At 41.0% G+C, this 24,747-nt stretch overlaps 1 protein-coding gene across 1 annotated transcript; it reads right to left on the bottom strand.

Moving 5' to 3' along the window:
• Nucleotides 1–5,211: 5,211 nt before the first annotated feature.
• On the bottom strand, nt 5,212–22,826 carry BAG2 (BAG cochaperone 2). The gene is made up of 3 exons (XM_072142222.1): nt 22,499–22,826; nt 8,557–8,666; nt 5,212–6,486 (listed from the first exon to the last, which is right to left on the bottom strand). The coding sequence occupies exons 1-3, from the start codon at nt 22,621–22,623 to the stop codon at nt 6,089–6,091; spliced, it is 633 nt and encodes a 210-aa protein (XP_071998323.1). The 5' UTR covers nt 22,624–22,826; the 3' UTR covers nt 5,212–6,088.
• Nucleotides 22,827–24,747: the final 1,921 nt, after the last annotated feature.

A 24,747-nucleotide genomic window follows, 5' to 3' on the forward strand; every position in this document is an offset into this window, starting at 1 on the left:
GGTACTTTAACCCTAGGTTGTCTGATCGATCCTACCATATACTGCAATATGGCAGTATATGGGGATTTTACTCCTCATTCATTACAATGTGCTGATAGCATATTGTAATGAATGGGTTAAAACGAGACAGCTTCGGGCCTCCGTGAGACCCGAAGCTGTCATGGCAACGGATCACCGCTCCCTGTGACGTCATCGGGGAGCGATGATCCGCGGCAAGATGGCAGCATTGCCGGCGGCGATCGCAGTGAAAGCACCCGCGATCGGTGCTAGCACCGATCGCGGGTGTTACCGGTAAGCCTTTGCTGCAATATGCAGCACAGACTTACCGGCTATGGAGAGGGCTCGGCCTGCGAGCCCTCTCCATGCACCCGGACCCAGCGCGCGGCGTACTAGTACGGCGCGTGTCGGGAAGGGGTTAAAGAGTGGCTCTGTGACTTGTACTTCTACATGGTCCCACGTGGACTGCGCCTAAAAAAAACTTCCTACCACTGTGTATTCAACTGATTTCTTGAAAAAATGGAACGTTATTCTATCTGACTGCTCGTTCAGACTAATGCGACTTATTATTGAATATGTAAAAAAGGAACTACTTGCTGTGGGTACACAGATCCAGGATATCAAAACACATATGCAAAAGTTTACCACTTGTGTGGAATTTGAAGACATGGACAAAAAAATTAAAGATAACATCAGCAAACTAGAACAAATCATCATGGATACCAAAAAATCGAAATTCTACTGAGACACTCAGGATTATGCTTTGGATAGAGTGTACGATTGGAAAAAAGATAGAACTCTGGCCAGAATTACCAAAACCAAATCCATCCTGAAAAATAAAAATGACAAAAAAACAACAAAAAAACAACAAAAAGTGAGTTTCTCTGATACGGAACGAGAGACGTCATTTGTCATTACTTCAGACGACACATCGGATTCTTCTGTGAATTCAACATCAGGGAAAACAAAAAGAAAAAACAACGCTCAACTTCAAAAAACGACGAAGAGCCGGACACAAAAACAAAAAAACGCTATCCTCTGAGACAGGGGAAATAAACGAGTGTCTGGTGATTAATCTGTCTAGCTATGTAATTTCAGAAGATCAAATGACTGTGTTATCAAAAGGTCTTGGTTTTTCTCCTTCAAAAACTTTTAACCTTTTTCAAACCATATTAGACGTTAATAAATTGGCCAGAAACGTTACACTAAGAAAGCATTTTTCACATATCAATGATGTACATGCATTGTCAAATTATCATATAGCTCAGTGATTTTCAACCAGTGTGCCGCGACACATGGTCGGGTGTGCCGCGGGGAAAGTTCCCCAAACTATGGTTCCCCCTGTGTTTTGTTTCCCGGCATTGGCAGCGATGCGCAGTCACGGCTTCTTACAATGTAGGAGACGTGTACAATAACAAATGCGCAAGCTATGAACCTCGCGCGACAAAATGACGTCACCGAGGCCGGCGCATTATTCTGAGAGCGGAGAGACTCTCACATTTGCCCACCGCCAAGGTAATGCCCACCAATAATCCTGACTATATGAACTGTTGGCAGAATACTCAGCATATGAGCTGGTACTTTTAGTACTCCAGCAGTATACTGCATATAACAATGAGAAATGTAAAATGAGAAATACTATAGTCATGAGGCTGGAGTACTACAAGTACCAGCCCATATGCTGAGTATATGAGCTGGCACTTGTACTCTGGCCTCATGGCCATAGTACTTCTCATTGTACCCCTTTATTTTGCAGTATATGAGCCACATAATAACCAGCACCATATACTAAAAACAGGGAGAAACTGAGAACTGTTGAGGAAGAGCTTCGTGGGTGTCTTTCCACCATTCCTGCCAGGATATCCCTTTTGTGTTTATCGAAACAGGCCCAGGTTTCACACTGAGTGAGTAAAATAAATTTAGAATCTATATTATTAACTATATGTATAATATGACTGTTTTAGTGTCATTTTGTGCTATTTTGGTTGGTGGCGTGCCCCAGGATTTTCTAAGTATAAAAAGTGTGCCGCAGCTCAAAAAAGGTTGAAAATCACCGATATAGCTGAATCACACAATACATCTGTCTTGTGTTTGAATAGTGTGTTCAGACAGTTGTCTGTGGAGGGTGTGAGGGATACACCAGTTGACATGAATCAATCTTTTAAAATGTCTAATCCCACCTTCTACCCTGTCTACCCTGATTTTGGACACGTTTCAAGACAGGATAGAACGTGAACTAATAATGCTCAATAAAGAAATGTCAGCTAAAAATCATAAACGCGACAGCAATATCACGGCCTCCCAGAAAATAGCCATTGATGAACTAAAAAACAATGGCGATTTGATTATTCGCCAAGCAGATAAAGGCGGAGCCGTGGTACTGTTGGACGCTGGTCTGTATAAGAAATTAAATTGCCAGATGTTGCAGGACACCACTGTGTATAGATAATTACCAACAGACCCCACAAAAATGTTTCAAAAAAGTCTAAAGAGTTTACTTCAAGATGGAGTGTCTATGGGTGCGATTAATGAAAAAAATTGAAGAATTCCTATTTGTGGAATATCCAGTCACTCCCATATATCACTCATTTCCAAAAATTCATAAAGAAACATTTCCACCCCCTCTAAGGCCAATAGTGGCAGGTATTGGTTCGCTTACTGAAAATCTTAGTCGGTGGGTGGACCATCACCTGCAGCCTTTAGTGAGATCCATTCCGGGGTACTTCCGAGACACCAAACATGTGGTGTCATTATTGGATGGTTTCCCCTGGAGTGGTTCTTACTACTGGCTAACCTGTGATGTTGCGGGTCTATACCCTTCTTTAATACATGATACAGCTTTAAAATGTCTTGCACGGTTCTTGAGGTCTTATAGCTCCTATGAAGATGCAGCAAGAGAATTTATCTTAATGTCCATGGAGTTCTTACTTTCCAGGAATTATTTTTCCTTTGATGGCACCTTTTTCCTGCAGCAGTGTGGTGCGGCCATGGGGGGTAAATGTTCGCCCTCCAAGGCCATTATATACACAGCTGCATTGGAAGAAGGATTTCTTGTTTTCTGCTGACAACCCGTTCCTCTCCCATATCAAGTGGTATGGTCGTTATAAAGATGACCTGCTCTTGATATGGGAGGGAGCGGAGGATCAAGCTGAAAATTTTGTCAAATTTATAAATAATAACGATATGAATCTTGAATTCACCTGGTCTTTGAACTCACATACCATGCATTTTTGGATATTTCGCTCTGGAGTGGCGATACTGTAAAAATTACTCCATATGTTAAACCTACTTCTACCAATTCTATCCTAGAAGCTACTTCATGCCATCCCCCCACACGTCATTAAAAACATCCCAGTTGGTGAACTAATTAGGTTCAAGCGTAATTGTACAAATCCCTCTGATTTTTGCATCACTAGTCATCGAGTACAAGAAGAATTACACAAACGAGGCTATCCACCTTGGATGCTTCGTAGAGCATCTAACATAGTTAATAATATTTCTAGAACAGACCTTTTACAAGACAGTAAGAGGAAAAATAATAGTCATAATATTACTAAACCTGATGCCCCTATTACCTTCTCCACTCCCTACAGTGACTAATACCACCAAATAGTAAAGATTATTAAAAAGTACGTACCTTTATTACAGACAGACGATTCCATCCCTAAGTCTGCCAGCAATAGGATTCGATTTGTCTCAAAAAAGGCACCCACATCAGGCAATATCCTATCACATAGCTTGTTTACGTCAAAGTATCTATGGCATCAAAACATTTTCGTACCATCCATGGTGGTGACTGTAGTTCCTTTTCGTGCATTGGCATAGAAAGGATTTCCAGTTCACAGCGTGGAGGAGATCGAAAAAAGAAAATGTTTAACCGGGAAACGTACTGGATTGTCTGCCTGGAGACTCGGGTTCCCAATGGTCTAAACAAACGTCTTGTTGTGATTTGCCAAATATGAATCGCAACTAAGTTTTAATACTATGTTGTCAATATGTACTTCTTTTTCTTTACTATATGATGTATAGCCATGCTCTTATTTTAACAATTTGTGCGATATTTTGCAATGCAAATAATGCAAGTTTTAATATTTCTGGATCACTCCCACATCTTGGAGCTGATTGGGGGTGTGACCACATTGTGGGGGTGTGACCACATTGATGTTTGTATATATAGTTAGTCATTTCATCTTTCGCTAGCCATGAATAAGGATATAGAGTTTATCCGAAACGCGTAGGCATTTAAGGGACTTCTCCCGTTGTCCATGCCAACCCTTTTATGATGTTATCGTGTAATCTTCAATAAGGCTCCTTCGATTTTACTCATTTGGATTGGAGTTCACTTTTGAGCCAGATTTCCTCCTCCTTTTTTTCTTGATTGAAGTGCCTCCTGTGAAGCGGGCGATATCCGAGCTTGAGTTTACTTCCCCATCAATCCACTGCGTCCCAGGTGAGCTGACAGAACTGTTTCGTTTATACTTTCAATACCTTCAAGCTGGGACCACTATTTTATTTGTACTATTACAGTTTATTCTTACATAATGTAACCATGAATTGTGTAAATTTTGTCCATATTATGTAACTTGTAGATGAATAACCCTATCATCATCACCATATTATTATTATATTCATGTGAATGTGCTACTAGACAGATTTATTGGGATTTACACAGTGATTGAGGTGTTGCTTTCATTTTATTTTAATCCAAGTTTTCCTTTATATGTATCATTATTTTATTACTCATTTTATGCCATATTGTGAACATGTACTAAAGAATCATATTGCTTGCAAATTGGATAAGAAAATAGTAGTAAGAAGCGATTGGTACCAGTGTTACAATACAAGACTCATTTACACATGACTAATGTAACAATACCCTAGGCATCCATGATGCCCCTAGAAATTCTTTTTCTAGACAGGCCACACATAGAAAATTGGGCACAATTGTTGACCACCTGCATAGGACAGATCTGAACTGGAGAGAGTGCAGAGAAGAACAACCACAGCAAATAAAGGAATCTCTGGACTGTGGTACTAAAACAGTTGATCAAACTTTGGGTTTTTCAGTTTAGAAAGAAAAATGTCCACAGGATGATCAAGTTACTATGTATAAATGGACGGTGTAGATATGTTTATAATGAAGACAAGGGGGCATCCTCTACACCTACCATTGCCATAGACTGAAATTCTTAATGTAAGAGCAGTGAGACTATGGAACGCTCAAAGAAATGTATTTATTGAACAGGTTCAAGAGCGAGGTGGAAGCCTTTCCTGAACGTGAAAAGTATATTACAGATTGTGGGTATGTGATTCCAGGATTGATTTCAACCTTAATAACTTTTATGTCTGGAGTTTGCCAGGGAGAAAGACCTAAATGGAAGTATGCATAAATGGAAGTATGCATAAACATTTTTCAGGATGGAAGTCATGCTTGAAGTAAAGGAGGCTGCCTTTCATTTCAAGAGAAGTTTAGTTTCCTGACTGACCAGGGAGAAAGACACTGCTCCTTAGCATTCCTCCCCCACCCATGTCCCATTAAGTCGACATTCCCAGATAAGGTATAAATACTGACAGACCAGCCTATTTCGGTGAGGAGACTGAGGCTTTTCATAGTCTGTGTTGCCTCAGGGCACATTGGTGAACACAGTTAGGAATATACTTATTGGCTGATTAAAGGGAACCTGTCACCAGGATTTCACATATCTTACTGACTTGCTGCTGCAGTTCTCATTATACAGAACACAAACATGTATTTTGAAGATATCTGCTGGATCTTTTTTGAGAAATGTACATTAAGAAAAGCAGCAGCTCAAGTCATGCTGTCACTGTTAAAAACACACCCACATGACTCAGAAATTGAAATGTAAATTATTTTAAAGGGGATGTCTGCTCATAAGGGGGACAGCTGCCATAGAGTGTAATGGGAGAAAAAAATGGGCAACTGAAAAAAATATTGATCTTTTAGGGAAGGGGTCTTCTTAAAGGGGTAGAGAGATTTCACTGTATGTGAATTCCAGCTGACAGGTTCCCTTTAAGTTTTGCGACAATTCTTACAACACTTTTTAGTGGTTACCCACATACATGTTTCCCCTTAGATTTTATTGTTCTGCAGCAGAACTGCTTTTTGCTTCTGGATTTCCAGCAGTGTAATAGACTTCTCTGAATTGTCTATGTTTCTAATAAGATTTTCTAGTCTTCTTTTGATTTTCTTTTGGTCTTCTAGTGCACATCCAATAATAACTGACTGGAACTTCTGATCAATAGGTACAGATGGGACATCAGAAATACAAGATGCATACAAAGACATTAGCAGCTTCTTTCCACCTTCCAAGTTGTCCATGACTTTCTTAAGAATCTCATCAATAATGGAGGTGGCTTGCTGTAGCGACAAGGTTTGTTGGGGGTTTCTGATGGTTTCCACTGATACTTCGACAGTCACTGTGCGACCCATTAGACGTTCTGCAGTTAGAGTCAGTTCTTCTCTTTCCCCTTGATATTTAATTGAAAGGACAACATTACAAAGCTGCATGGATTCTACCCTTATATTAAATAACATATTTTGTGCTGATATAAACAAAATCCTAAAATTTACCCATTTTCAGCTATTCACTATTACCTCCCAGGTAGAATAGTAAAGAGCTGCAGCGCACATGCTCAACTGTTCTTACACATAAATCCTCTTGGCCACAATTTTGTCGGTCATGAAATAGGAGATCTAGTGGCCAGACCCACACCAATATGTTGCTACATGCAGTGGGTACGGAAAGTATTCAGACCAATTGTTTACTTTTTGTTTCATTGCAGCCAAAAGGTAATATCACAGCTCTTTTTTTGCTCATTAATGTACACTCTGCACCCCATCTTGACAGAAACAACAACAGAAATGTAGATATTTTTGCTAACTTATTAAACAAGAAAAACTGAAATATCACATGGTAATAAGTACTCAGACCCTTTGCTCAGTATTGAATAGAAGAAACATTTGAGCTGGTACAGTCAAGAATATTGGGAATGATGCAACAAGTTTTTCACACCTGGGGATCCTCTGCCATTCTTCCCTGCAGAACCTCTCCAGTTCCTCAGGTTGAATCGTGAATATTGGTGGACAGCCATTTTCAAGTCTCTCCAGAGATGCTCAATTGGGTTTAGGTCAGGGCTCTGATTGGGCCAGTTAGGAATGGTCACAGAGTTGTTCTGAAGCCACTGCTTTGTTATTTTAGCGTGTGTGCTGGAAGGTGACCCTTCGGCCCAGTCTGAGGTCCAGAGCACTCTGGAAGAGGTTCTCATCCAGGATATCTCTGCCGCATTCATCTTTCCTTCAATTGCAACCAATCGTCTTGTCCCTGCAGCTGAAAAAAAACCATAGCAAGATGCTTCCACCACCATGTTTCACTGTTGTATTTGGCAGGTGATGAGCAGTGCTTGGTTTTCTCCACACAAACTGCTTAGTTTTACCACCAGAAAGTTGAATGTTCATCTCATCAGACAAGAGAATCTTATTTCTCATCGTCTGGGAGTCCTTGATGTGTTTTTTGTGCAAACTGTATGCGGCTTCCTTATGTCTTGCAATGAGGAGAGGCTTTCGTTGGCGGACTCTATCATAAAGCCCCAACCGGTGGAGGGCTGCAGTGATAGTTGACTTTGCATCTCCCTACTGCATGTCTGGAGCTCAGCCACAGTGATCTTGGGGTTCTTCTTTACCTCTCTCACCAAAGATCTTTTTCCACAATTGTTTAGTTTGGCTGGATGGCCAAGTTGAGGAAGAGATGTGGTCGTCCCAAGCTTCTTCCATTTAAGGATTATGGAGGCCACTGTGCTCTTAGGAACCTTGAGTGCTGCAGAAATTCTTTTGTAACCTTGGCCAGATCTGTAACTTGCTACAATTCAGTCTCTGAGCTCCTTGGGCAGTTCCTTAGACCTCATGATTCTCATGTACTCTGTGAGGTCTTACATAGACAGGCTTGTGCCTTTCCTAATGAGTTTAATTAAACACAGCTGCACTCCAATAAAGTAGTAGAACCATCACAAGAAGAATCAAAGAAATCAACATATGAGTTAAATATGAGTGTCACAGCAAAGGGTCTAAAGACTAATGACCATGTGCTATTTAAATTTTTCTTGTATAATAAATTAGCAAAATTCCCTACATTTCTGTTTTTTTCTGTCAAGATGGGATGCAGAGTGTACATTAATGAGCAAAAAATAGAACTTTTTTGATCTTACCAATTAGTTGCTATGAAGCAAATAGTGAACAATTTAAAGGGGTCTGAATACTTTCCATTCCCACTGTGTACAGTGGATATTCTTGTATAATTACTTTATATCAGGATGCACATTTCAATCCCAGTATTTGGATTCTTCTACAGTAAGAACTAACTGATAATACAAAAATCATAAATACAACCTAAACCAAGTGAGTGAGTTAATTTACAGAATGTTCAGGCTCAACCCATGAATAGACTGGCAAGTTGACCAGTATCCAGCATTTTCCGAAATTGAATCCCTTTTCTCTTCTTTCCATTAGTGTATGTTCCCAGACAGTAATAAAATATTACTTACCATCACTTATATTCCTCATGTCCTGGCTGTTCTTGACATTGTGGATCATCTCTAATAGAGTCTCTTTTTCCAGCTCCAGTGCAGATGCTGAGTCCCTCAAGGTTTGTACTCTAGGCAGAAATACAATAATGGCTTATTAAATGGAAGGTTTTTGATCATTTCCGTTCTCATTTCCTGTACAATTGAATTAGGTGAAGCCTGTAATAATAAGTCATTAAGGATTATAGAACAGTTGACGCCTCATAGTACTATCTTAATCAGAACTCATAGTTATATGTTCTAATATGCTGGAATACAATGAGGAGGAACTTTCATAAGGTGATGGATCTGGAACAAGATGCAGTACACCTCAATGCATGCTTCTGGAAAGGAAGGTATATCTGGTTCAACCAGGAAGAGGACACAAATGAAAAGGAAAGAGGAGGTGAAAAAAATAACAATCAGTCAGAAAAAAATATATCTTCCTAACCCAGAGTGATGATCACATTAGATCAACATTAAGTTTAAACCAGCACCTGTTACTAGTGGGACCATATATATAGTCATTTATTTAAAAAACGCATCCCCTGTAGACATATGTTTTAAATGTCTTTTAACCTGTCCTCATTTTCCCCTTATCAGTATAGTGGCTCTCCTTTATACTTTAATGAACAACATATCTATAATAATTCCTTTATTATAGTTCATTTACTATATAGCACACACAGATTACACAGCGCTGCACAGAGTTTTGCCAAATCAGTCCCTGTCCCCATGGGGATCACAATCTAATCAACCTACCAGTATGTTTTGGAGTGTGGGAGGAAACCAAAGGACCCGGAGAGAACATACAAACTCTTTGCAGATGTTGACCAGGATGGGACTTAAACCCAGAACCCCAGCACTGACCTAGATGCAGAACTTTACATTTATCCACATAGGACCTCACTTGCCAAATAGCTCCAGACTGGTCATTTTTTAACATTCTTTATTAAAGCATCATATATCCTAAAGCACCTTTAAGGCGATAAACATGAATTATATAATAAGAACATATAGGGAAGGGTAGGGGGAAAGGAGGAAAGAAAGCAGTGGGTAGGGAAAATTACAGTTACAAAATAAGATCCCAATACATTAAAGCGAGAACAGTCCAAGGCAGAGGACCGATGTGTCATAGTACAAGAGGATGTAAAAACATATCATAAGAAATATTAAACTAACATTGTGTGTTGTGTTCAGCAGATAGTTTCTCCATTCATCTAATGTGTTATATTTCCAAGAAACAATCAGAGGCGGACGGGGAAGTGGCAGTTTCACAGTCTCAGATGATGTTCTGGCCACCACAAGGAGGTGGCTGATCAGAGAATGTGAAGGGCACCTAATTGGAACGGAAAACAGGGATAATAAAGCGAGTTCTCAAGATGGACTCCCAGGAGCTTATTGATGATATTAAAAACTGTCCCAGAATGCCCGGACTGGTTGACAATCCCACCAAATGTGGCACATAGTACTGAGTAATGACTTCCCGGAAGGTCAAGGGGGATCTCGCTTATTCCTACCCAAGAAAGAAGGGGTAAGGCCCAGTGGGAGTCTTTGTTACTAGTTATGGGAGTAAGTGGACCATCTCTAGTGTAGAGGCAAGGTTTCCCAGTTAAGGGACTGAGGGCTGTCATGGATTGTAAAGCCACATATGGGAGGTTGTGAAGTTTATAGGATACAGACGATTGCAACCGTCAGTTGCAATGAAGTAGGCTCTACAATCAGGTAAGACCAGGTTTCCACAAGCCTTCTGCCACACAAGAACCAATTTACCTATGGGATTTTCAGTGGCCTGCAGCTTACGTATTGTGGGTTAACCCACAAGACCAGTGGTGGCGAACCTATGGCACGGGTGCCAGAGGTGGCACTCAGAGCCCTTTCTGAGGGCACTCAGGCCATTGTCCAAGGACAGAGTTCACCAAACACTGAACACTTCAACTTGAGATGCTGCTCTCTGCACTATTTCAAAAAGTGACACTTTATTGGCTGTTTGGAACTGCAGGGAAAGTAAGAAGGGGTTGACAGAACTGCAATATCTTTGGAGGTCTTCCTGCTGGACCCAGAGAGACCCTGGAAAGAAGCTACAATGATAGTCTGAATTTGCTTTCCTTCTGTCAACTATATTGGTGGCCTCGGGTAGAACAGGTAGCAGTAAGTTACTTTATAAAATTCCATGCTGGCACTTCACGGTAAATCAGTGGATTTTGGATGTAGTTTGGGCACTCTTTCTTTAAAAGGTTCACCAGGTTCACCATTCTGCCCTAGACTGTGACTAGAAGTGACAGAAATACAGAAGACACTAGGATGTTAAAAACCAGGCAACTCAGATCACATTTACATGTCCAAACATTCAGTACCACATAATACAGTACTTGACAGTACAAAGTCTGAGTTCAATCCACAGTTCCCATTGGCTTGTTTCAGTGGTTAACCAATGCAATTTATTCAGTGTGAAATATCCATCCCAGAAATCTATTTCCTATACACGTGCAGGTATTTATCATAGTATATCCCAGCGATATATACCAATGTCTGATGCTCATTCTGTATTCTGATCACTACCATTTCAGAAAAAATGTAAATAGTCACATTAGGTGCCCAGCGACAATGCCACAACTATTAAAATATTTAACTCACTAGAAATATAGACGGCAACTGCTGCTGATTTACTGGATATTGAGGGTTAAGAACTTTTCTCGATCTTGTTACATGTAGTGAACAAACGCCATAAAACTCAATCCAACGATTGGTGCTCTGTTCACAGAGTTCAGTTTCATATTGAAGTACTATCACATCTATTCAAATATTTATCAAGTACAGTGAATTACTTGGAGAAATGGAGAAAAACATCTTAATGTACAATCACATTTTTAGTACAACATCACCAAAATGAAGACCACACATTCCCCAAATCAGTAACAATTTAAAGTACAACTCAAGCCACCATTACACAGCTCTGTACACAGAAAAATCTAAATATTATTTGTGTTAGCGTATAGCAACATACGGTATATACTCAGGTATAAGATGACCCGAGTAGAAGCCGAGGCCCCTAATTTCACCACAAATACCTGGGAAAACTTATTGACTTGAGTGTAAGCCTAGGGTGGGAAATGCATTTGTCACAGCCTCCACAAGTAATATAATGCTCAGCAGCCTTCCCCAGTCATGAAATGCCCAGCTGACTCCCACAAAAATGAAATGGTCGGCAGCCTTCCCCAGTAATTAAATGTTCAGCATCCTCCCCCAGTAATGAAATGCCCAGCAGCTTACCCCAGTTATGAAATGCCCAGCAGCTTTCACCAGTAATGTAATGGCCAGCAGCCTCCCCCAGTAATAAAATGATCAGCAGCTTCCCCCATTAATGAAATGCTCAGCAGCCTCCCCCAGTAATGAAATGCCCAGCATCTTTCCCCAGTTATGAAATGCCCAGCAGCTTTTCCCAGTTATGAAATGCCCAGCAGCTTTCCCCAGTTATGTAATGGACAGCAGCCTCCCCCAGTAATAAAATGATTAGCAGCTTCCCTCATTAATGAAATGCTCAGCAGCCTCCCCTAGTAATGAAATGCTCAGCAGCCACCTCCAGTAATGAAATTCCCACCAGCCTCCCCCAGTAATAAAATGCCCAGCAGCTTCCCCCATTAATTAAATGCTCGGCAGCCTCCCCTAATAAGGAAATTATCATCAGCCACCCCCAGTAATGTAATTCCCAGCAATCTCCCTCAGTAATTAAATGCTCAGCAGCCTCCCCAGCAATGTAATGCCCATCAGCCTCTCCCAGTAACGAAATGCCCATGCGGCAGTGTCACACTGATAACATCATAGTGTGTGTATGGGAAGAGCGTGTGGACGCGTCTCTGTCCGATCTGTTACAAGTGAAGAGGAGAAGAAAGAGAAGCTGCGTGGAGCCTCGGAAGGTGAGTATGTACATTTATTTTTTTAATAAATTTGTATGTTAGCCGAATTGGGGTTTTTCAAGACATTTTTGTGCTGAAAAACTCAGCTTACATACGAGTATATAAAAGTTAATTTTTGCCAATTCTTGTAGATATAAAAACAAAAATGGTTACTTTGGCTGAGCCTGCTCCCATGTGTCAGCTTTGCATGTTGTCAATGTGTACCCAAATACATATAAGTTTTTAATGGCTGCATGCTAAGAACTAAGGAACCTAGGAACAGAAAAGCATAATACAGTTTCTGCACATGTATTACAACTACAGCACAACAGCAGTCACTAAACCGAAGGAATCATAACAGTGAAAATGGTTTGTTAAACAAAATGAATGGTGCAGATAAGAAGGGAGCCAGAAATGCCTGTTTCATGATATACATTTTCTGATTTTACAATCAAATCACATGACAATATTATGTATTTTGCAATTCATTTTGCTAAGAAAATGTTCAACAAAAAAAGTATGGAAACGTAGGAACTGTAAAAATTGCACTATACTGATTCTGAACTTTAATTTACTGCCCGGTGGTGATATAAGGTTAAAGTAGTGATCTGGGGATAAAAAATGAATGTGAAATGTCCAGAGCAGAGCCCCCCCTCGCTAATGAATTGTCCACAGCAGAGCCCCCCTTTAATTAAATGTCCTCAGCAGTGCTTCCCTTCGCTAATTAAATGTCCACAATAGAGCCCCCAGCCTAGGCTCGTCACTAAGATTCCAAAGTGTGGGCGGACACTAGGTGAGCAGACACTTCCTGATTCCTCTGTGCCATGAGATGCTGTGTGCTGACAATGTGGTTAGATTATCAGGAAACAGGGTTTATCAACACTGTCATTTAGCTTCTGAACAGTCTACTAGTATCTGACACATAGAAAAAGAGAGATCAGACAGATCATTCATGAGATGGATATAAGACACAATGACAAACTCAGCACTGCTACCTCATCAAATTAATAAAACACACTATCAGCACTGTTATGCCTTCCTCCCCTCAGATAAAGACCTTATCTTGTCTGTAAAGTTTATAGAGCAGGTCTCCTCTGCACGCTTCTGTTGGACAGGAAGTGCCTCTGTCTGTAGTGATCTCTGCCTCCTGCCCCTCCCCATGCATTACAACAGAAGCTATCCATGTAAGAGAAGCTATATCCCGACCATAATCAGAAGTTTATGGTCGTATCCAGGGACAACCAAAATAAAAACATCAGGACTGATAGAGACATGTTTGAATTATATCTGTGAAATGCTGTATTTTTGTTAATAATAAGTTAATAAGTGAATTTGATAATGTGTTGTTTTGTTATCCTGAGTATATTCAAAAATCTTGTCTTCGTGGGACAATACCCCTTTCAGCAAAACTGACTATTATTTAATAAAGTGTTGGGAGTGGCAGTGGGTTGTGAAATGAACAGAGCCAGGGAATAGAAGAAAATGTAGGTAGCGTCCACACATAAATTAGTTTGGTTAACGTTAGTTTATTTATTTGGATGACACAGCCCTTCAGCTTCAAAAGGATCCGGTGAAGGAGGTCACCCAAATAAATAAACTAATGTTAACCAAGCAAACTACTGTGTGGATCCCACCTACATTTCCTTCAATTCCTTGGCACCGTTCTGGTCACAATGCACTTGCACTCTCAACACTAAACTAACCAAATGAGTCTCTACTGAGCACACACAGTCGACTATTGGATAGCTGCTTCAAGGAATATTCTTAAAGTAATCTAACAATAATTTAAAAGGTAAACCCCCACCTGAGGTGCCGTGATGTTATAATAATATTAAATGTAAGCTGTCTTGCTTTGCATTCCCTATTTATTATTGAATAAATGCAGCATGCAACCAGCATGAAAGTGACTTTGCAGTCCATGCTCTACGGCTACCCAGTAGTGGATTCCCAAAACTCATAGCAGGCTGTACATTAGCTCACAATTGTTCTGGATCCAGTGGAGCAATGTAGAATTTTAGGACCAATCCTGCTGTGTCGGGGAGTGTGCAGACAATGGGGCAGATTTACTTACCCGGTCCTGTCGCGATCCCCGAGGTGCGTTCTCCTAAGAGGATAAAGTCCGATGTGATTCTTCAAGAATGCGACCGATATCCTGCATATGTCGCTTCCCCGCTGAGGTCCGCCGGAGTTCACCTTCTTCTTCCTGGTGTATGTGAGTGCATTGTCTTGTGAGACAGTTTGAATTGTAAATCCCGCGCTTAGTCCGAACCAGTCTGATTGTCCATCGGCCACGCCCCCGATTTGTGTCGCATGCAAATCAGCGCCAAAATCCGATTGCATGCGCCAAAAAACCCACTCAAATGCGGCGCAAATAGTCGGGAAACCCGACAAAAATGCGCCGTTTGGACCCTTAGTAAATGTGCCCCAATGTCAGTATTGGTGGCCCTTCAACTGAGATACAAGATTTGCTGTTATCATGCATGATGGTACTGATACAGAGCAAACATGTTATCTCTCTGCCCACATCTTTTGTTTACTTTGTGACGTAGATCACTGCATATATTAGCGTCCCCCATTTTAAGATTGTGGTGGTGTTACTAATACACAGTAGAAAATCACTAGATATCTGCTCAGTACAGACTCTACAATTCTAACCTACCTGTGAATACACGTCAATTTATAAAGATGTGATGCCTTACTTTTAAAAAAAATAGAGAAGAACTAAGCCTGTCATATGATGTAGCTGCTGAGCTATGTGATTTAAGCACTCTTCACAATTACACTCAAATTCCATGGTGTGGCCGGTGCGGAGATCATCTCCTAAGTATCATGAGTCACTGCTGGGAAGTTTCATGAAATGGAGAAAAACAGTCATGGCAATGTAACAAGAACAATAGCGCTGCTGTCTGTGCTCTCTGGGTTCATCACCAATCTAATATATAAAGCTGGATTTATGTGAGTATGTCCGCTAACAGAATCTGTACCGTCGATTTACAATCACCAAATTTTAGACAGTTGTAGCCTTTGACTCAGGGAACGCCTTAGAACAGGTTTAGAGCCAAAATTTTTACCCCGCGCTTTCCAAAATCCACTTATTACCCACCATATAGATCAGTGATGGCAAACCTTTTAGAGACCGAGTGCCCAAACTACAACAAAGACCCACTTATTTATCGCAAAGTGCCAACACAGGAATTTAATTTGTGATTTATACTCCCTTCTCTGTCACAGCTTTCATTGATACAGCACCTGAGGACACCAATAAAGCAGAAAATAGTCCCAGGTACAGCTGTCACTTTAAAATAGCTCTGTGCACAGCAAGTCCTAGGCTGTCTGGGACTGCAGGAAGATACATGGAGTCATATCTGGTGATGGCCTGAGTGCCCATAGAAAGGGCTCTGAGTGCCACCTCTGGCACCAGTGCCATAGGTTAGCCATCACTGATATAGATGAACCATTGTTTGCCACTGCTGTGGCAGTTGGAAGCTAAGGCGTGATTGGTTGCTGTTCTGCCACAGGTCATTAATATGAGCTCTGAGCTGTGATTGGTTATTATTGTAATTTTATAACAGTTGTGCAAAAATGAAATTTGAGCTCAGAGACTGCCTACCACACAGACAGACAGTCACTGAAAGAGACTGACGACCACACAGACAGACAGTCACTGAAAGAGACTGCCGACCACACAGACAGACAGTCACTGAAAGAGACTGCCGGCCACACAGACAGACAGTCACTGAAAGAGACTGCCGGCCACACAGACAGACAGACACTGAAAGAGACTGCCGGCCACACAGACAGACAGACACTGAAAGAGACTGCCAGCCTCACAGACAGACAGTCACTGAAAGAGACTTCCGGCCACACAGACAGTCACTGAAAGAAACTGCTGGCCACACACGGTAACTGAAAGAGACAGCCAGCCACACAGACGGCCAGACACAGTATGAGACAGTCTATAGATACATATAAAATATTTTTTGTTAACCTATTCTATTTTGTTGTAGCCAAGAGCAGTTTTCTTACTATCCCAGGCAACACCGGGAGCTATAGCTAGTAATATCTGTAGAATAGGCAGTGCTGTCTCAAGAAAGTGACTATGAAGCCAAAATCATCATGTCCACTGCTGGTTTTCCACATTAAATAAATACTCCAATGCTTTTGGTATGTTCAAAACCCACAGATTTGTAGTTAGATACATGGGACTGTTTCTGCAGCATATGCATAATTCATGAATAAGGCAGTCTACAACAAATCTAGCCCATATAAATACAGTTATACAGGGTGTAAAATGATGAAAAATTACTGTTAAAATTACTTTGGTAGAGTTACAGAACCTACAAATGAGAATTTTATGGCTTATCTTAGTTACTTTACATCTTAAAATAAAGAATAAAATATTTTCTTTTATCTCCGTCTATCCTCTATTTCTCAGTCTCATCATAAAGTAAACATTTCTATTCAACTATGTATAGATTATAAGTTATTTTTACTACACCCAAAGGTGATTATTTTGGGATCTTTAAGATCCAGACTAAAATAGGACATACTGTAGTATTCTTCTGAACAGGTGCAAAAAAACGATATCCTCAGTCTAACTTGGGCAAGTGACCCCGGGCACCTCTGTGCTGCACACACTGCGGCAATGTAACCATTAGTAAATATCACATACATTACTGTCACATTTTACAGGGAGGTGTGGGGTCATACAATGAAACTGAAGCCCTCTTCACATTGGCTATTCAATGCTGTAAGAGATGTATTCATACAAAACGTCATTTACCATGAATAACAGTATACCTGCTAACCTGGTTCTGTATCCTGCCAGCTTTATCCTTGCCCATATTGTTCCCTGCCCTGCTCTGCCCACTTTGAGTGGGGAGCAAACAGCAAAAAAAGTTGCAATTTGCATGCAGTGTGCCACAAATTTAAACTTTTTTCATTCATTAAGCACCAGAAAACTGATGTAAAAAGCATCATAAATTGAGTCCTAATTTTTTTTTTTATTTTAGGGCAAATGTTTTTATTGTTTAATATACTCCTCGTTGTTGCACAATGGTTCAAATGGATGACCCACTACCAATGCCACAGACAATGCTGTGCTATTTGGAGCTGTGTAAACAATTGTGTATCTATACCCAGTCACATATTGGTTGTAATACATAAACTTCATTATTTTGTGAGCCTATTTGGAGCTGGGCTTCATCCTGTGCACATAGGGGCGATCCCCGAGGTGCGTTGTCCAACGAGGATTTGGAGCTGCCGTGATTCACTAAGATCATGTGTCCAATTTCCTGCATGTGTCGCTTCCCCACTCAGGTCCGCCGGAGTTCTCCATCTTCTTCCCGATGCATGTAAGTGCATGTCTTGCGACACAATTTTGAATGTTAAATTAGTTTCACGATCTTAGTGAATCGCTGCAGACCCGAATCCTCATTGGACAACGCACGGCGGGGATCGCGATGGGACGGGTAAGTAAATGTGCCCCTATAGGCTAATAAAATGGCTTGTGTCGGGGATTTTTTTATGTGCAGCATGTCAGTTATCAGCCATAAAAACCATAGTGGCCACACAGGTTGAAGCATGAATGAAAACTCATCTTTCATTCTTTTGTACAATGCAGTAAGGTAACCCCACCTCCTGTAGTCAGTTAGTGATGTCATTATCTGGCTATCCGGGACGTACATATTACAGAAGAAGGTACTGTTTGTAGGCCTGGGGGGGGGGGGTTAACCTGGTTAATGTGGTGATAGGTTCCCTTTAAAAAAAAAAAAACTTTTATACAAGCTCACAAGACATCAATGAAGAAGTGACCCAGTTTCCAAACTGTACATGGCTTTTCCCATGTTCTGCCAGCATAACTGAACTTTTTAATGAAAGGGAATGAAGCCAAGACTGAAGACAAGAACTAGAAAGGAGATTACAGTATATATCACTGTGAACACAGCAACTGGATATGTAAAGTATAAAAACGGTACAGTATAAATTACCACAATAATCATGATAATAATAATAAATAAAATAAATCAAGAATAGCAGCAAATTACTCAGAAGCCAGAAAATCTCTTTTCCAGTGAAAGTGAATGGACAAGGCAGCAGTGTAACACAGGATCAAGCTATTTACCGCCCAGTGCAATTAATACAGCTGCATGCTGCCCGTCTCCAGATGGGGTTTCCATTGGCATAACACAGTATTAGAGAGGTTTAGATGCGGGCAATGATGAAGTAGGCCATCTGTTATTATACTAAACTCTGCAGCTGAGGAGCTACAAAGCGGCGCTAGTAACAGAGCAGATGTAATGCTGAAGCTGAATAAGAAAGTCTTGTCATGGTATCAATGTTATAAATGCAGCCCACAACAATCTCTGGGATCATAGGCAGATAGGACATGGCCAGGAGACTGGGAATGTAATGGTTCTGTTATGTTCTGTCACTGACAGCCAGAATGTGCGCTGGCGCTATTACAAATGGCTTACCATTTATAAAACATTGGCTGGACCACTGTACTTGCACTGTCACCTCCTATGTCACCCCTGTTCCAGACCCTTAGGCCTCTTTCACACTTGCGTTGCAGATAACGTCAGTTTTAAGTCAGAGTTTGTTCAGTGTCTGTTTTTCATGCACGTTTTTTTGGTGTTTCCAATGCAATTTCAATGCGTTTTTCATGCGGATAATGCGCGTGAAAAAAACTCAGGACTCCGCTCTATCTTTTCTATGGCAATTGATGCGTGAAAAATGCATTGGACTTGCATGTGTCTGAGTGCAATGCGTTTTTGATGCAGCTCCATAGACTTGTGGAAATTGAAAAGCGAACGCTCTTGGGGCCATACCACCCGCCCCCGGGGCATTCATAAATGATATCTCCGTGTAGCCTGATGGTGCTCTGCAAAGCTGATTTACATATGGTATAAAAATGTATCTTCAAAATGCAGCCATAGAAAGTTATGAGAAATGGAGCATGGAGAACGCAGGGATGGGACAGGGAGGTGAGCTGCTGGTAGATGTCTTTAAATTGCACTGCTTTTGTTCTATTTAATTGCACATTGTCTATTCCCCCATACTTTGGGACTACTATAAGTATGAGTAATGTGGGGAAAGTTATTATCCTGATACCCTATATTATTTTTACTGTGCTACATACTCACTTTATATATTTACTAAGAGGGTATTGGTGTGACATGTATGGGTTTGACCCGGATCAGCTGCGATATCGTTTTTGCTTTTGCGGTTTTATTTTGCACTCCGCACTTTTTATTGTAAGGAGCTTTGTGAGGGCTTGTTTACTGCATAACAAATTGCACTTCATAATGACGGTATTTAATATTCCATGCCTACTAGGAAGCGGGTAAAAAATTCCAAATGCAGTGAAATTTGTGAAAAAAAACCCATTTGCGTAATTTACTTGTGGGCTTAGATGTTACGACTTTCACTGTGCACCCCAAATGACCTGTCTACTTTATTCTTTGGGTCAGTATGATCAAGAGGGATACCAAATGTATATAGGTTTTATAATGTTTTCATACAAACATTTCATACAAACATTAATTAGTGTATGGAACTGTTTGTGGCATCATTTTTTGCAACTTGAGATGACCTTTTCATTGCTAACATCTTGAAGACTGTATGGCCTTCTGATTTTATAAAAATTTTATATGTTGCAAAATGGCGGAAAAGTCGAATTTGGGCGCCATTTTCTGTTAAATGCCAGGAATAACCGTTATTAAATTTTGACAGATCTGACATTTGGGGACGCAGCCATACCTAACATGTTTATGATTTTTACTGTCTGTTTATATTTATATCAGTTCTAGGGAAATGGGGTTGATTAGAATTTTTAGGTTTCTATTTTTTTACTTTAAAATTTAAACTCCAATTGTCACTGGGGCAAAAAATTATTTGGTTTGGAACTACAATTATAAAATATACAGTTTTGACTTACAAATTCAACTTAAGAACAAACCTATGGAACCTATCTTGTACATAACCCAGGGACTGCCTGTAAATTGTTATATTGGTAGGTCCTTTTGTGTGGTCTGTTTGACTTAGAATAAAGCAGTGATGGCTAACCTATGGCACTGGTGCCAGAGGTGGCACTCAGAGCCCTTTCTGTGGGCACTCAGGCCATCACCAGAGATGACTCCAGGTATCTTCCTGCAGTCCTAGACAGCCCAGGACTTGCTGTGCACAGAGCTATTTTAAAGTGACAGCTGTACCTGGGACTATTTTCTGCTATATTGGTGTCCTCAGGTGCTGGTATCAATGAAAACTGTGACAGAGAAGGGAGTATAAATCATAAATTACATTTCTGTGTTGGCACTTTGCGATAATAAGCGGGTCTTGGTTGTAGTTTGGGCACTCGGTCGCTAAAAGGTTCGCCATCACTGGAATAAAGGATGATTTTAATGGCAGCTATGATTCCTGTTGTATTTTTTGGTTAAATGTCATGAAACTGTTGTTTTATAACACAAAATCTTCAGTTTTCAGAATGTGTAGTTTTAGCAGGTAAGGAGCGTGACTCAGGAGGACATATGTATCTATGTCTAAGGTTAGGATGTATAATGCATATGTGGAGTCTATTAGACAGATGGTGGTCAGGGTTGTAGCCTATTCCACTCTATAGCAGTGAGATGCCACCTGTGCCCTTCAGCTGCTCCCACACCTCATCTCACACTATGTGCTGAAGTAGCGTTAGAACAGTTTTTACAGTGTTTGCGCCATGAATTATGTGTATTTTATTGCTCCTGTGACTGCCCCATGTATCTGTAGATATAATACCGTACATCTGTGGAATTGCTCTGCAGTTCCTATTCTGCAATATTCCCACTTTAATGGAAAAATCAAATCATTCCATGATCAGAAAATCACCATGACGATCCACTTTCCTGGGACTCTGAAGGGAATCCCTGCAGTCGTAACCTGAGATAAATGTTGGGGTAGATGCAGGGGCATAACAAGAGCAGTAGCAGCCACATCAGCTACTATGGGGCCCACAGTGTCAGGGGGCCCTGTGGGGTCTATATGCTGTTTGTGTATATGTGTGTGCATATGTGATGTTTGTATATGCTGCATGTGTGTATGGTACTGTTTGTACATGGGTATGTATGTATATATGGTATATGTATGTTTATGCTGTATGTGTGTAATGGGTGTGTATATGCTGTGTGTATGCAAGTATATGGGGTGGCATGGTGGCTGAGTAGGTAGCACTTCTGCTTGCAGCGCTGGGGTCCTGGGTTCCAGGGTTCCATTACTACCCAGTTCAACATCTGCAAAGAGCTTGTATGTTCTCTCCGTGTTTGCGTGGGTTTCCTCCCGTCCTCCAGTTTCCTCCTACACTCCAAAATTGTGAGCCCCATTTGGAAAGGGACCAATTTGTCATTCTTTGTGCAGTGCTTTGTAATCTGTGTACGCTATATAAATAAAGGAATTATTATTAAGTATATAAATGTGAATGTGAATGTGTATAACTCCCATGTGTATATTATTATGTATAGTTTCTTAAGGATGCAGTCACACGTCCTGTCCAACGCTCCCGTTTCAAAACGCACTCCACCAGCTGGAGAGAGATTTGCCCAATTAAACAGCTGTTAATATTTGTGTTTATAAAACGCAATGGTTAACATAATGTTAACACATGGATTTGTTAACACTATGCTAACGCATGTGTTAAGACAGGCGTTAATATTTTGTAAAGGCACGTGTTAACAGCTGTTTAATGAGGCAAATCTCTATTCAGCTGTTGATGCATTAGATGCCATGTGTGACTGAACCCGAAGGGGGAAAGGGGTCACCCAGCTTTCTAGGAAATATGCGGACACCTCAAGGACTTCTAGCTCTCCCATACCTATCTGTGCCCACTGCAGCCTTAACACAGCCTGAGTGGTGCCCACTGCAGCCATGCCACCTCCTGACTGGTGCCCACTGCAGCCATACCACAGCCTGCCCAGTGCTGCCATGCTGAAACGTGTCAGCTGCAGCCATACTGCGGATCCCTGGCACATGGCAGCGGGAGGTGCCCTGCACAATACCTTATCTCCAGGTCGTCCAGCACTTCCAGCAGGTGACTAGACCGGGCTGCCATGGACATGGAGCGGCAGAACCTCCCCCCATTGTGCCCGTCTCCGGCCTTGGCTTGTATCTTGGCTTGTGCCATATCTCTCTCCGCGGTGACCAGGGTTACAGCAGCTCCTCTAGGATCTTTCTAGACTCATCTCCACACACTCAGGACAGACCGATGAAACATTTCCTAACAAGGACCTGGGCGGATCCCTGTCCTGCTCTGCTCTGCTCTGCTCTCCCTCCCTGCCCTGTGCCGGGCACATCTCCTCCTCCTGCCAGCTGCCGGGCCGCACACGTGGACTACTCCCTGCGTCTTCTCCTGAAGACATGCCTCTGACATAGGGAACAGGGTCACACGGTCCGCCACTGGACCCCTCTAAAACTAGTGTTTCTTTTCCAACACTTTAGAATATATAAAACAGCACAAACTGAGGGGAAATGGCTACAAAGGGATGGCAGTGCAATGATTTACTATGGTCACAGAGCTTACTATCCCTGTACAGTGGCATCATAGTGAATGTAATACATACATAACCTGTAGTGCAATGATTTACTATGGTCACAGAGCTTACTATCCCTGTACAGTGACATCATAGTGAATGTAATACATACATAACCTGCAGTGCAATGATTTACTATGGTCACAGAGCTTACTATCCCTGTACAGTGGCATCATAGTGAATGTAATATATACATAACCTGCAGTGCAATGATTTACTATGGTCACAAAGCTTACTATCCCTGTACAGTGGCATCATAGTGAATGTAATACATACATAACCTGCAGTGCAATGATTTACTATGGTCACAGAGCTTACTATCCCTGTACAGTGGCATCATAGTGAATGTAATATATACATAACCTGCAGTGCAATGATTTACTATGGTCACAGAGCTTACTATCCCTGTACAGTGACATCATAGTGAATGTAATACATACATAACCTGCAGTGCAATGATTTACTATGGTCACAGAGCTTACTATCCCTGTACAGTGGCATCATAGTGAATGTAATATATACATAACCTGCAGTGCAATGATTTACTATGGTCACAAAGCTTACTATCCCTGTACAGTGGCATCATAGTGAATGTAATACATACATAACCTGCAGTGCAATGATTTACTATGGTCACAGAGCTTACTATCCCTGTACAGTGACATCATAGTGCATGTAATATATACATAACCTGCAGTGCAATGATTTGCTATGGTCACAAAGCTTACTATCCCTGTACAGTGACATCATAGTGCATGTAATATATACGTAACCTGCAGTGCAATGATTTACTATGGTCACAGAGCTTACTATCCCTGTACAGTGACATCATAGTGAATGTAATACATACATAACCTGCAGTGCAATGATTTACTATGGTCACAAAGCTTACTATCCCTGTACAGTGACATCATAGTGAATGTAATACATACATAACCTGCAGTGCAATGATTTACTATGGTCACAAAGCTTACTATCCCTGTACAGTGACATCATAGTGCATGTAATACATACATAACCTGCAGTGCAATGATTTACTATGGTCATAAAGCTTACTATCCCTGTACAGTGACATCATAGTGCATGTAATATATACATAACCTGCAGTGCAATGATTTACTATGGTCATAAAGCTTACTACCCCCATGCAGTGACATCATAGTGAATGTAATACATACATAACCTGCAGTGCAATGATTTACTATGGTCACAAAGCTTACTATCCCCCGTACAGTGACATCATAGTGAATGTAATACATACATAACCTGCAGTGCAATGATTTACTATGGTCACAAAGCTTACTATCCCTGTACAGTGACATCATAGTGCATGTAATACATACATAACCTGCAGTGCAATGATTTACTATGGTCACAAAGCTTACTATCCCTGTACAGTGACATCATAGTGCATGTAATACATACATAACCTGCAGTGCAATGATTTACTATGGTCATAAAGCTTACTATCCCTGTACAGTGACATCATAGTGCATGTAATATATACATAACCTGCAGTGCAATGATTTACTATGGTCACAAAGCTTACTACCCCCGTGCAGTGACATCATAGTGAATGTAATATATACATAACCTGCAGTGCAATGATTTACTATGGTCACAAAGCTTACTACCCCTGTGCAGTGACATCATAGTGCATGTAATATATACATAACCTGCAGTGCAATGATTTACTATGGTCACAAAGCTTACTATCC

Source organism: Engystomops pustulosus, chromosome 3, assembly GCF_040894005.1.
Source record: "Engystomops pustulosus chromosome 3, aEngPut4.maternal, whole genome shotgun sequence".
Taxonomy (NCBI): Eukaryota; Metazoa; Chordata; class Amphibia; order Anura; family Leptodactylidae; genus Engystomops; species Engystomops pustulosus.

Coding starts and splice junctions, on each gene's coding strand:
- BAG2 (XM_072142222.1), bottom strand. CDS start 22,623: ATGGCACAAGCCAAGATACAAGCCAAGGCCGGAGACGGGCACAATGGG. Junction 8,667..22,498: donor CTGGACGACCTGGAGATAAG/GTATTGTGCAGG, acceptor ATTTCTGCCTAG/AGTACAAACCTTGAGGGACT. Junction 6,487..8,556: donor CATGAGGAATATAAGTGATG/GTAAGTAATATT, acceptor TTAAATATCAAG/GGGAAAGAGAAGAACTGACT.